Genomic DNA, 14937 nt, shown 5'->3' on the forward strand with positions numbered 1-14937 from the left:
CATAATAATTACACAGTACACCCACATATATTAGGCAAACTCAAACTTTAATTTTGTATGCGATTAATCGTTTGACAGCCCTATCTCAAACCCCAGTCAATTATTCACTAGAGAAACTGAAATCTGACCAAGGTTTTTCAATCTGAATCTACTTCAACGTGCTCTTAATTTATTTTCTAAATATTTCTCTTGTGGCCCATATGTAGTGAAAAAAAATGAAAATAAGTATTTTGTGTTATACAAGTTTTTAATGAGGAATAAGCTAATCTAACATCTTTTATTCTCATTGCAGTGCATCTTTGATGCATTTTTGAAACATTTTTGAATGGCAGCTTTTCAGTTTCCACAGAATATTAAGCAGCAAAAACTGCATAAAAGCATCAAATCATCGTATTAGAATGATTTCTGAAGGATCATGTGACACTGAAGATTGGAGTAATGATGCTGAAAATTCAGCTTTGATCAAAGGAATGTTAAATCTGTTAAATTGTAATAATTCACAGTATTTAATTTTAAATGTATGCAAATAAATGCAGCCTTGGTGAGAAGAAACTTCTTTTAAAAACATAAAAAAAAAAAATTAAAAAAAATCATACCAACCCTAAACTTTTATAAATATGAATGACTATTATTTAAATTTTTGGGTGAGCTATTCCTTTAAGGTGTTTAATGTGCTCAATAGTTAACTGACCATTAACATAAATCTTCAGTTAAGACAAATGTTACGTGCTAGCAGACTGAGCTGTAGCGTCATTACTTGGTAATCCAGCTCTAATGGGCCGTCCAGTGTGCTTCGAGCACGCGTGTCAGACCTACAGGATCTCAGCGAGTAGTATTTGCTTTTGCCTGTTCATCCATCAGCACTCAATAAGGTGTCAGAATTCCCACAACCCTCAGCTCAGCTGAGTCACTGCGGTCTGAGATTCTCACTCAGCGCATGCTGTGAGTCACTGTGAGTTCCTTCTGACTGCTGTCGGCTTTGGCACATGCTCAGCCTGAGCTCAGTATCTCAACAAAATGAAAAAATGGAATCTGGATTGAACTCAAGTAGACTAATAAGAGAACTGATATAATAATTTTAAAAAGGATCTATTATGCCCTTTTACAAAGTCTTGTTTTTATGCTGTACTAGAGCAGGTTTTCCTGCTTGAATGATGATTATTTTCCTCATATTCTCCATTATTCAGCTCCTCTCTTTCCAGTCTGTCAGTAATGCTCTGTTTAGTTCCTGTCTCTATGAAGCCCCTCCTTCTGAAAAGCACAATGTGCTCTGATTGGTCGCCTAGAGCAGTGTGTTGTGATTGGTCAAGTGCTTTGAGTGTGTTTGGGAAATGTCCCACCCCTTTACCACAACCACAACACACTACTAACTAACTCAAACAGGCCCCGCCCCTTTATTCTGTGCATGAATTATTTAAATGAGGAATATTGTGAAAAAAACTCAAGACTACAATGGAGGCGTTTCAGAAACACAGACACTGATTTAGAGAATAACTCCCACTGGAGGGAACTTTTTCATGCTCAAACTGCAACATTACACACTAAAGAAAGATGAACATGGAAAAAAGCAGAATAAATCATCTTTAAATAATGCTCACCTGGTAGGACGGTACTTGTGAGGGCATGTATGGAGACAGAGAGGTCTGAGCGATCATTCTGTTTGGAGCGATGCTGTACGGAGAAGAATAAAACCTGAAAATAATAAGCAGGAACAATAAAATAGTCAATATTGTGATGATATATAGGCAAATATACACGTTTCCTTTTAATATACACATCAAATAGTAGGTTTGAGTGTCTGAACTCACCCATTCTGTAAGGCTGTTGGGTCGTATGTGAGCGTCATTCCTCCCTGAATGTAAAAGGAACATGATTAACTTTACATATAATGTACAGAGTACTCACATATGTAAATATAACTACTAATGCATATATAAGTCTCGCAGTCCACAATGAACGCTCTCATACCGTATCACCGTCTCTATGCCAGGGTCGACCGTTCTGTAGGTACTTTGCCTGGTTCTGTCGCTTCTTTTGTCCTCCATCAGCAAACTTGCACAACAACGGTTCTGTAGGTACTGCAGTCAAAGAGACCAGTAAGCCCCCCAAAAATGTGTTTTAACATTTCTTTACTTGGGATTTATATAAAATAAATAAAATATATATCGTCTACCTGGCACTCCTGGTGGGGTTTTGATATATTTTCCATTAAAATGCTGAATGATGGCTTCACACTTCTCTGTGGACTCCATCCTGTTATACAAAGACATGAATAAACAAATAAATGGTGGAAAGAGTGGTGAAATTAATCAGCTTTATTTTTATGTGTGAACTTAAGATTGCATGCATAAAAGATGGTAAAAGCAGGAATATCCCTGAATGAAATATTAATAACAAATGCACATATAAATAAACATCAACAATCTCATAACTTAACTTAAATGCATACAATAATACAAAAAATTTTAAAATATTGTTAGCAAATTCTTATATCTGAGAAGTTATATAACTTTTCCTCCATGTGGTTTGGAGGATTCATTGCAGCTTGAGTGATGGATAAAGTACCTTGCAAAGCCAACGCCTCTGCTGGTTCCGTTAGCGTCCCGCAAGATACGTGTGGAAATAACCTGGCCAAAGGATTTGAGCATGGCCTCCAGCTCCTGCTCGTCCATGGACACGGGCAGGTTAGAGATGTACAGGTTGGTAGGATCCTGTTCCTGTTGCTGGAAATAAACACATAAATTATATCTGACTGTACTAATCAGTCATACAATTCATAGTTCACATGACGTCACACCCTTATTGGAACACCCACCTGGAGGCTGAGGCTTATTCATTTCACTTTTGGTGTAAAATGGCCTTAACATTTGCAAAAAAAATAAAACTTATTTTGTTGTTATTAATAAACAAACAGCAAAACCCAGCCCATGTGAGAAAACGTAATGCAAAAGTAATGTAATTTTCATAAAAAGTAACTAAGTAACACACGATTAGTTACATTTTTTTAAGGGAGTAACGCAATATTGTAATGCATTACTTTTAAAAGTAACTTTCCCCAACACTGTCAGTTTCTGCATTTGCTGTTTGTTTGGGTTTCCAATAACAAGCATTTGGGAACCCATATATAGCCTGACGCGCTTTGTGTTTCATAGAGGAGTGTTGCACTGTTATTTACATATGTGTAAAGCATCTCAAACTCCATCTCTGCATGTGCTGAGAGTTTGGGTTGCTTATAATGTTCATCCACGAACACAATGTGCCATTTCACCAGATTTATAAGGTGAATCATTTATAAACCTACACCAACACAGGAGAATACTTCAATGTTTCTAAATATGCAAACTGTTCTTTGCGATTTCCAAAAATAAAAGTTTAAACCCTCGCTGTAGCATTTCTATCACAAAGAAGTGGCTAAATAGAAATGATTAAGTGGACATTTGAATTAAATGTGGTTTGGCCAATTTTAAACAAGGATTTGACCTGCTGTAAAGTGTAACAACAACAATCACAGGCCGTTGACGCCCTCTGCAGGCATTTGTTATAATGCATAATGTACATAAGTTGATTGTTTATATTTGTCACACATGGTGCGTTCCAAACAGGATATATCACCCTCTGAAGGGCACATACCTAGTGACAGCCAATAGTGACATACCTAGGGACATACCTAGTGACAGCCCTATAAAATATTTCATATAGTCATTTCTACTTTTCATAATGATAGCATTAACAGTTTATAGTAACAATTTTCCATTTTCCTTCATCTCACACACTACTACCAATTTAACTGTCATAACCATTTTTATATTAGAAATATATGTGCCAAAACTGTAACTGTACCATTTATAGAATCATAAAGATAAATCCCAAGATCACAATTAAATCTATGTTGTGATCTTAAGCAAAAGCTTAAGTGGGACTTACATTATAATGATATAAAATGGTTTAAATATATATATATATAATATTTTTCTTTGTTTCATTAGCTGATGAGTCAAAAACATTGTTAATCCACTTTGGTTAAATTATATTAATCTTAGGGCCGGTTTCACAGACAGGGCTTAGCCTAAGCCAGGATTAAGCTTTATTTCAATTAGGGTATTGTTACAACAGAGACACCGGAAGCAGAGATAAAAGCAGTTGGGTAGTTTATTGTGACAATCAGCAGAGCAAACAGGTAAGTGAATGGTGATAAGGAAGGTCTTGGAGATGAATGAGAGGTAATACTGTCCTTTTCTTTGTGATGCAGGTGAAGGTGGAAGGAGACGTTGGAGATGGCAGACAGGAACACTCACACACACAGGCAGGTAGGTACACGAGGAGTACTGGAGACAATGGAGACGAAGGAGATGATGAAGACAGGTAAGTATCACTTTGAGAGTCCTTGAGGTAAGTGTACAACGGGGTGTATCACGAACGAGACCGGACAATGTGTGTGTGTGAGTGTGGGGTTCTTATAGTGTGACTGATGACTGTGGTGATGAGCTTCAGGTGGCGGTGATTAGAATTCCGGTGATTGAGTGCGTGGGTAAGGGAGTGAGGTGGAACCTGACGTGTCTGTGACAGTACCCCCCCTCCCACGGCCCGCTCCTGAGGGCCGAGGACCCCGACGTCGTGGTGGTCTTCCTCGAGGTCGTGGGGCAGGTCTGTCCGGGTGGTTGGTGTGGAAAGTCTGTAACAGAGTAGGATCAAGGATATCATTCTTAGGGACCCATGAGCGTTCTTCGGGACCGTAGCCTTCCCAATCCACCAGATATTCTAAGAGACCACCACGGCGCCGGGAGTCCAGGATCTCTCGAACCTCGTAGCCAGTCCCATCGTCCAGGATGAGTGGAAGGGGGGGCTCGACGGCTGCCACGTCAGGTTCTGTGGAAGGAAGAACAGAAGGGTGGTGAGGTTTTAGGAGTGACACATGGAAGGTTGGATGAATTCTCTTGTATTGTGCAGGCAGTTGTAACTGGTAGGTGACAGGGTTGATCTGTCGGAGGATGGTGAATGGGCCAATGAAGCGGGGACTCAGCTTCTTGCAGGGCAGGCGCATCCTGATGTCTCTGGTGGACAGCCAGACCTTCTGCCCCGGTTGGTAGGTTGGAGCGTGGGAGCGCCGAAGGTCGGCTGTCATCTTGCGCCTGCGCAGGGCTCTCTGCAGCTGGTGGTGAGCTGAGTCCCATACCCTCTTGCTCTCCCGGAACCAGTAGTCGACCGCTGGCACGTTGGAGGGTTCCCCGTCCCAGGGGAACAGTGGGGGCTGGAAGCCGAGCACGCATTGGAAAGGTGTTAATCCTGTTGTAGCTTGACGGAGGGAGTTCTGGGCGTACTCGGCCCAGCCCAGGTACTGGTTCCAGGAGTCCTGGTGGCCATGACAGAAGGTACGCAGGAAGCGGCCAATCTCCTGGATCTTCCGTTCCGTCTGCCCGTTCGACTGAGGATGGTATCCAGACGATAGGCTGACGGTCACACCCAGGAGGGAGAAGAACGCCTTCCAGACTCGAGAGACAAATTGAGGTCCTCTATCAGAGACTATGTCTTCGGGGATTCCATAATGACGGAAGACATGGTTGAACATTAATTCCGCTGTGGCCATGGCAGTGGGTAGACCCTCCAGGGGGATCAGACGGCAGGCTTTGGAGAAACGGTCTACAACAACCAGAATACAGGTGTGACCATCAGATTCGGGGAGGTCGGTGACAAAGTCCACTCCCAGGTGTGACCAGGGTCTCTCAGGAACGGGCAGAGGATTGAGCTTGCCGGTTGGAAGATGGCGTGGGCTCTTGGAGATGGCGCACTCCCTGCAGCCCTGCACGTACCTTCTGACGTCGCTGGCCATGTTTGGCCACAAGAAGCGCTGTTTGAGCAGCGAGAGGGTCTCATTGACCCCCGGGTGACCAGTGCCAAGTGATGAGTGAACGGAGTGCAGGAGTGGAGTGCGTCGTGTCCTGGTGATGTAACGCAAGCCTTGGGGACAACCCGGCGGAGTGCGTGAGGAGGCATTGGAGGAGGGTAAGGTCTCTTCCGACCATTCGATGGGGCTCATGAAGAGAGACTCGGGCAGGATAGTTTCAGGGTCATCATTCTTCTCCTCGGGAGCGTGGAGACGTGAGAGAGCATCGGCCTTGAGGTTCTTTGAACCAGGGCGGTATGAGATGGAGAAGTTAAATCTTGAAAAGAACATTGCCCATCTGGCTTGACGTGGGTTGAGTCGTTTGGCGGCTTTCAGATACTCAAGGTTTTTATGGTCAGTGAGAACTTGGAATGGGTGGTTTGCTCCCTCCAACCAATGCCTCCACTCCTCAAGGGCGAGCTTGACAGCCAGGAGTTCACGGTCCCCGATGTCGTAATTTACCTCCGCCGGGTTGAGCTTGCGGGAGAAGAAGGCGCATGGATGGAGCCTACTTGGATTCACCTGCTGCTGTGAGAGGACCGCTCCCACTCCGGTGGTGGAGGCGTCCACCTCCACGACGAATGGTAAATCTGGATTGGGGTGGACGAGGAGGGGAGCGGTGGTGAAGGCTTTCTTGAGGGTTTCAAAAGCTTCTGTGGCAGGCTGGGACCAGGACAGAGACTTGGGCTGTTTACGGAGCAGGTTGGTGAGTGGGCTGACGATGGTGCTGTAATTCTTGATGAAGCGACGGTAGAAATTGGAGAAGCCGAGGAAACGTTGGAGTTCTTTTATGGTAGTTGGAGTTGGCCAGTTCTGGATGGCGGAAACCTTCCCCTCGTCCATCCGGATGCCACTGTGGTCAATCACATATCCCAGGAAGTGGACAGAGGGCTGATGAAAGGAACACTTCTCTGCTTTTAGGAAGAGATGGAACTGCCGTAAGCGCTTGAGGACCTCCGCAACGTGGTGGCGATGTTCGGCCAAGCTCCGGGAGTAGATGAGGATGTCATCAATATACACCAGAACGAACTTGTGGAGGAACTCCCGGAGCACCTCATGGATGAAATCCTGGAATACGGAGGGGGCGTTGACCAGGCCATACGGCATCACGAGGTATTCATAGTGGCCGGTGGGCGTGACGAAGGCGGTCTTCCACTCGTCCCCCTCGCGTATCCGGATGAGGTTATACGCGCTGCGGAGGTCCAGCTTGGTGAACACAGTGGCACCGCGGAGATGTTCCAGGGCCGCTGGGACGAGGGGAATTGGATACCTGAATTTAACTGTAATTTTGTTCAAGGAGCGATAATCGATACAGGGCCGCAAGCCTCCGTCCTTCTTGGCCACGAAGAAGAAGCTTGAAGCAGCAGGGGAAGTAGACGGGCGGATGTATCCTTGGTTAAGGGCCTCTTTAATATATTCCTCCATGGCCTTCTCCTCCGGTACAGATAGGGGGTATATGCGTCCCCTAGGCACTGGCTCACCCGGTAACAGATCAATGGCACAGTCCCATGGCCGGTGTGGAGGAAGCTTGGAGGCGCGTTGCGGGCAGAAGACGTCACTGAAGGGGGCGTAGTCGGGTGGAACATCGACGGAGCGTTTTTCCACAGGACTTTCGATGGACGTAGCGTTCACGGAGATATTCTTGGAGAGAGGAGATCTTGGGACAGGAAGTTCTGGGAAGCAGCTGGAGAAGCAGTGGTCGCCCCACTTCAGGACTTCGCCTGTGCGCCAGGAGATGGTGGGATTGTGGAGTTCCAACCACGGGCGCCCTAGAACCACGTCAGCGGTGGATTCCTCCAGAACCAGCAGATGGATGTTCTCAGAGTGGAAGATACCCACTTGCAGTTGAAGGGGTCCAGTAACACGACAAATCATCTTTCGGCTTAGGGGTTTGCCCGTGATGGAGTGGACCTGGTAGTTAGTCGGAGAAGGCGAGGTCTTGAGCCCGAGGTGTCGACAGAGGGCGCCGGAGATGAAGTTTCCTGCTGACCCTGAATCGAGGAGCGCCACCACTGGAACGGAAGCATTAGCAGCAGTAAGGTTTACGATAGTAGTGAGTGGTTTCATCTTTTGGATAGAAGGAATGATAGCACTCACCACAGGTCGAGGAGGACGGGTTGGGCATGTGGAGATGACATGCCCAGGGGATCCACAGTACAAACAAAGATTCAGGGTCAGCCTTCTCTGTCTTTCTGCTTGAGACAAACGGGAGTTATCCACTTGCATGGGTTCGGTGGCTGGTTCTGGAGAGCTGACGGGTTCGGACCGACGGAGGAGGGTGGTGGTCAGTGGTTGACCCTGGTGCTCAAGGAGACACGACTGCATACGAGAACCCACACGGATGGCGAGTTGGATGAATCGTTCGAGTCCTATGGAGTCCTCGTATGCAGCGAGATGCAACCGCACATTAGGCTCCAAACCTTGTCGAAAGGTGGTGATGAGGGCTTGTTCATTCCATCCGCTGGTTGCGGCGAGCGTTCTGAACTGCAAGGCATAATCGTTAACAGTCTTGTTTCCTTGTTTTAAATTATACAATTTCTCACCAGTAGAAGAATCAGCCAAGGGTCTTCCGAAGACTTCTCTGAAGTGGGAGATGAACGCTGGATAGGATTTTACGACTGAGCCCTTTTTGAGTCCAGAGGGAATCCGCCCATTGAAGGGCTTTGCCTTGCAGTTGGGAGATTATGAACGCTATCTTCGCCGTTTCGGTGGGATAGAGGTGCGGCTGCATCTCCAGGACCAACTCACACTGAAGAAGGAATCCGCTGCAGTCCTCTGCCGATCCTGAGTAGGGCGCTGGTTTGGCCATGGGACTGGCGGTGTAAACAGGTGAAGCAGCGGTGTAAGTGGATGCGGAAGTGGCAGCGGCGGTGGGTCCTGGTGGCGGTGACTGTGGTTGAGGGGTGAGTGCTCGGCGCAATGCGTCCACGAGCTCTTGAAACGGGTCATTGTAGCTCATGCTGATGAATAGCTGTTATGGTCCGGTCTTCTGTTACAACAGAGACACCGGAAGCAGAGATAAAAGCAGTTGGGTAGTTTATTGTGACAATCAGCAGAGCAAACAGGTAAGTGAATGGTGATAAGGAAGGTCTTGGAGATGAATGAGAGGTAATACTGTCCTTTTCTTTGTGATGCAGGTGAAGGTGGAAGGAGACGTTGGAGATGGCAGACAGGAACACTCACACACACAGGCAGGTAGGAACATGAGGAGTACTGGAGACAATGGAGACGAAGGAGATGATGAAGACAGGTAAGTATCACTTTGAGAGTCCTTGAGGTAAGTGTACAACGGGGTGTATCACGAACGAGACCGGACAATGTTTGTGTGTGAGTGTGGGGTTCTTATAGTGTGACTGATGACTGTGGTGATGAACTTCAGGTGGCGGTGATTAGAATTCCGGTGATTGAGTGCGTGGGTAAGGGAGTGAGGTGGAACCTGACGTGTCTGTGACAGGTATTTAAGTAGCTTTTATAAACATAACCTAGAAAAAAACATTACTTGTGTGCATCTTGAGACAAAACAATGACACTGACATATGTTAAGATCTGTCAGTGCACGTGGCTTACAGTTAAAGGGATAGTTTACCCAAAAATGAAAATTTGATGTTTATCTGCTTACCCCCAGTGCATCCAAGATGTAGGTGACTTTTTTTCTTCAGTCGAACGCAAATTATGATTTTTAACTGCAACCGCTGCCGTCTGTCAGTCAAATAATAGCAGTAGCAATAATATCAACTATAACAGTAAATAAAACTTGCTTAGACAAATCAAAATTAAACCCTGCGGCTCGTGACGACACATTAATGTCCTAAGACACGAAACGATCGGTTTGTGCGAGAAACCGAACATTATTTATATAATTTTACCTCTAATACACCACTATGTCCAACTTCGTTCAGCTTCCTGTTAGTGAGGTCAAAAAACGCGTTGTGATGACGGAAGTCTCGCCCATATACTTCAATGAGCGCGAGACATCACTTCCGTTGTCAGAGCGCAATCAGACCTCACTAGCCGGAAGCTGAACGCAGTTGGACATAGTGGCGTATTAGAGGTAAAAAATATATAAATAATGTTCGGTTTCTCACACAAACCGATCGTTTCGTGTCTTAGGACATCAATGTGTCGTCACGAGCCACAGGGTTTAATTTGGATTTGTCTATGGAAGTTTTTTCAACTCTTATTGTTCAAGTTCCCAATCACTGCTATTATTTGACTTACAGACAGCAGCGGTTGCAGTTAAAAATCATAATTTGCGTTCGACTGAAGAAAAAAAGTCACCTACATCTTGGATGCCCTGGGGGTAAGCAGATAAACATCAAATTTTCATTTTTGGGTGAACTATCCCTTTAAAACAGCTCAAACCTGCATTTTCGTCTAGGACTAGATTAAGCCTGTAAAACCAGGGGTTTTACACACACATCTTCCTGAGCATCTCTGCAACATCACAAGCAGTCAGAAATATTAAAGCCTAAAATATACTTCACTTCTTACGCATACACTAGGATCAGAGCAAGTGACGCAAATTTTGTCATCAGCACAGTACATGCGCAGCCCCATTTTTCTAACCTCACGTACTCTGTATGCAAAGGTCGCACATGAGTATTTAAAAAAAAAAAAATGCACTAATTTCTTCGTCCACAAGGTGGCAACAGTGCTTCTGGGCCATTGATTCACAGCATAGTCAAAGAAAAAAACTGAATAAACCGAACAGAGAGAAATGCTATATTCGGAACCGCATACTACTTATACTAATTTTACCACATCTGTCTATGGCAGAAACAGTGAGAGTAGTATGCTGTTCAGAATTCAGTAAAACACATGCAAGCTACAACAACAATGGATGACAACGTGGATGAGAGATTGTGCAAGGAGATTAGAAAGTACCCACATTTGTACAACTCCAGCCTACAAACCTAAAAGATTATAAAGATGTGTATATTGGTTATAATTTGTGACAGAACAGAATGCAAGTTGTCGTAATGCACATGCGTCGATGTCCTAGACGTCAAACCGAAGCACCACACAGCTTGACGACACAGTGGTCTGAAAATGTTAAATAAAAGAGTGAACAGAGAAACAGAAAGATGTGACAGACTGCTGCAGACAGACTCCATCTTTGCTCTGCCGGTCTCATCTTTCCCTGGAGAAAAAGATCTCTTTCCTGTTTCCATGACACACTTCCCAGACTATCTCTAAACACATCAGAAGCTTTCTTTAAGAATGAAATAAACCACGATTTCCAACATATTAACAAAATATTCATGACAAAATGTTTTGTTTAAAGAACATTAAGCATGTGCTCTTCCTATTTCTGCATTATTCAGCCTGTAAACGGTTACTGTACGCATACCGAGACGATGACCTACTGATACCACTACTTGCCAAAAGATGCAGTGTACAGCAGATCACACTGCACATATACTGTATCCCACAATGCAATGCCCTCAACTTGACCTTCTACTTCCAGTGTGGTAAATGAACCAGAAGTAATTATGTGCGCAGATGCATTATTTAAAGGGTTAGTTCACCCAAAAATGAAAATAATGTCATTTATTACCCACCCTCATGTCGTTCCACACCCGTAAGACCTTCATTAATCTTCAGAACACAAATTAAGATATTTTTGATGAAATCTGATGGCTCAGTGAGGCCTGCATAGCCAGCAATGACATTTCCTCTCTCAAGATCCATTAATGTACTAAAAACATATTTAAATCAGTTCATGTGAGTACAGTGGTTCAATATTAATATTATAAAGCGACAAGAATATTTTGGTGCGGCAAAAAAATAAAAAATAAAAATAATAATAATAATGACTTATTTAGTGATGTCGATTTCAAAACCTTGCTTCGGAGGAAGGAAGCTTCGGAGCGTTATGAATCTTTTGTGTCGAATCATGATTCGGATCGCGTGTCAAACCGCCAAACTGCTGAAATCACGTGACTTTAGCGCTCCGAACCGTTGATTCGACACATTGATTTATAACGCTCTGAAGCTTCCTGAAGCAGTGTTTTGAAATCGGCCATCACTAAATAAGTCATTGTTTTGTTTTTTTTGGTGCACCAAAAATATTCTTGTGGCTTTATAATATTAATATTGAACCACTGTACTTACATGAACTGATTTAAATATGTTTTTAGTACATTAATGGATCTTGAGAGAGGAAATGTCATTGCCATCAATGCAGGCCTCATTGGATTTCAACAAAAATATCTTAATTTGTGTTCTGAAGATGAACGAAGGTCTTACAGGTGTGGAACGACATGAGGGAGAGTAATAAATGACAGAATTTTCATTTTTGGGTGAACTAACCCTTTAATTAGTTATTCTTAAAAACCAGTAAAGATTTTACAGCAAAAAGACACGTGAACCACAATCTCAAGGTTGATTTTTTTTACAATTTTTCAATCAGAATATCTTCCTCTCCCTCTTGCAGCATCTCTTCTCTTCTCTGATGACGAGGGCGGGGCAACCTGTCACTCACATGAGATCCACCAATAGCAAACCACAACCATCCAATCAATTCCCCACAGACAAAATCAAGCCCCGCCCTACATTTGTTCTTGTTCCAGACACCATGTCACTCCGATACACGTCACAATAGAGAAGAAAAGACTATCACAGCTTCTGTTTTATGCCGACTTTAATTCTTGTGTACAGTGACACAGTAAGTGCTCACTTTTACATTTAAAATAAAACAATTGTTGTTCTTTTTCAATGTAAAGTTTGTAGGTTCACCATGGATGTTTAGCTAGCATTTATCAGTGTGCATGTGTGTGTTTAAAGTGTGTGTCTCTCCGTATGACCCTCACACACTCCCTGTGTGTTGTACAAAAGAGTCTGGGAGACACACAGGGATCAACAGAGCCATTCACACACACACACACACACACACACACACACACACACACACACACACACACACACACACACACACACACACACACACACACACACACACGGCAGCAAAACGGCAAACAATGCCACAGAACGTGCCAGAGAAAAGACTCAGAGAGCCAAAATGTGTGTCAATTGATCTTATCATTGGGAATAAAGATAGTTTTACATCAGCGTGTGTGTGTGGGTGTGTGTGTGTTTAAACCAGCCAAGCATTACCTAACCAACGTCAACAAACCTCATCATAAAACCTGAATCTTGACTCGTGTCCAGGAAGCCACGCAGGGACAGGTTCATGATACTGGTATGTAAATGTGTATGTACTTACAGTCTACTTACAGGATAGCACTTTATTTTACAGTCTTGTCCTGCATGTACAAATGTTTGGGGTCAGTCAGATTTGTTTATGTTTTTGAAAGAAAGATACATTTATTTGATCAAAAATACAGCAAAAACAGTAATATAGTGAAATATTATTACAATTAAAAAAAAGCTGTTTTCTATGTGGATATAATAAAATGTAATTTATTCCTGTGATCATTTTCAGCATCATTACTCCAGTCTTCAGTGTCACATGATCCTTCAGAAATCATTCTAATATGATGATTTGATGATCAAGAAACATTTATGATTATCAATGTTGAAAACAGCTTCATATTTGTGTGGAAACTGTGATATGTTATTTGATGAATAGAAAGTTCAAAAGAACAGCATTTATTTGAAATAAAAAGCTTTTGTAACATTATCAATGTTTTACTGTCACTTTTGATCAAATTAATGCATCATTTCTGAAAAAACTTACCAACTTATCAATGGTAGCGTATATAGTATATATTTACTATAATAACTAGGTATTATCCCTGAAACTAACCATAAACCTAACCTTAAACCATGTTTAATTCCTAGTTACATTATGTTACTCAGTACTTTCTAGAGTAAGTGTAACCTGAAAATTTTTAATTGTTACAGTTTTTTTTTTTTTTAAACATTTAATAAAAAAATATTTTTGTTTTATTTTTAATTTTAATTTTAATTAAAAAAAAAAATGTACAAAGATTTCATTTTGGGTTAAGGATTTGGTCAAAAATAACACACTAAAAATAACAGAAGGAAACATAAGTTTGTGTGGGTATGAAAAATAAGACATTAAGCACAAAAGAAAAAAAAAAAAAAAATCGGTGATTTTGTGTATTGCAAGTATTTTTGGAGACTTTTGCATATTGTTGCACTTTCATTGCTGCAGCATGATATTACATCATTCAACATACAATAAATAATAATAATAATCCAAAAATATTCAGTGTACTCGACTTTACTGGCAAAAGTCTGTGTTCTTTTAATTCAGCTAAAAGGTCATGCTGTGAGGTTTAGATCTTCTACAGGTCACTCGTCTTCATGTGATATGAATTCGCAGGTCAGAGTTCACCAAACTTGAACTTTGAAATGCAGCGAAGTTCCAAAACTTCTTGGCATGAGCTTGTGTTTGAATGCAAACGAATGTAATGAAAAGTGTAGTGTGACTGCGGCTTGAACTGTAGCGCTGCAGTGTGAATCATATGCGTTCAGTTTCATCACAAGCATGGAGACAACCCATGCAAAGTGATTTATCAAGGCTGCGCTGCTCGAACGAAAACACGTCAGTGGGTGCGAAGCTTTGAGAAACAACACTTCCAAGCAAGAGAGCTGGAATTCACGGAATAAACAAAGATGACCTGAAACTGAAGTGCCAAAGCAGGTTTACTCGGTTTGTTACGTGAAGATCAATGGTGTATGTGCTGAATGGACATTTCTGTAATATCCTACCTTGGCCATCTGAGCTTGAACCCCACTGGACTTGAGCGCCGTCACGGCCTTCTGCGCTGCTGCGGGACTGTCGAAATCCACAAAGCCATAACCTACATATACACACACACCAAAAGTAAATCATTTTATGTCAGATGCATAGGCTAATGAAACATTGAGAAGTGAGGTGTGATTTTCATGAACATGAAGTTGATCTGCACTCACCTTTGCACTTGTTGGTAGTTTTGTCCAGAATAGCTTTGGTGGACACAATCTTTCCATACCTTAAAATATCAATACAAAGACCATGTCAAATGTGACTCAGCTCCATATATATTTTTACTTATATTTACTTATATCTAAAGACACCAACCTCT

At 42.7% G+C, this 14937-nt stretch overlaps 1 protein-coding gene across 3 annotated transcripts in view; it reads right to left on the reverse strand.

The window, feature by feature from the left end:
- The window catches only part of rbms2a (RNA binding motif, single stranded interacting protein 2a), a 70104-nt gene that overhangs the window by 12045 nt on the left and 43122 nt on the right, over positions 1–14937 (reverse strand). For all 3 annotated transcript variants that reach the window (XM_067388707.1, XM_067388708.1, XM_067388710.1), the window contains exons 3-9: positions 14786–14844; positions 14582–14673; positions 2566–2723; positions 2174–2253; positions 1969–2078; positions 1809–1852; positions 1599–1692 (exon numbers count right to left, since the gene is read on the reverse strand). In XM_067388707.1, coding sequence (XP_067244808.1) covers positions 1599–1692; positions 1809–1852; positions 1969–2078; positions 2174–2253; positions 2566–2723; positions 14582–14673; positions 14786–14844 — 637 coding nt within the window. The remainder of the gene's footprint in view (positions 1–1598; positions 1693–1808; positions 1853–1968; positions 2079–2173; positions 2254–2565; positions 2724–14581; positions 14674–14785; positions 14845–14937) is intronic.

The sequence above is a fragment of the Chanodichthys erythropterus genome, chromosome 6 (assembly GCF_024489055.1).
Source record: "Chanodichthys erythropterus isolate Z2021 chromosome 6, ASM2448905v1, whole genome shotgun sequence".
In the NCBI taxonomy this organism is placed as follows: Eukaryota; Metazoa; Chordata; class Actinopteri; order Cypriniformes; family Xenocyprididae; genus Chanodichthys; species Chanodichthys erythropterus.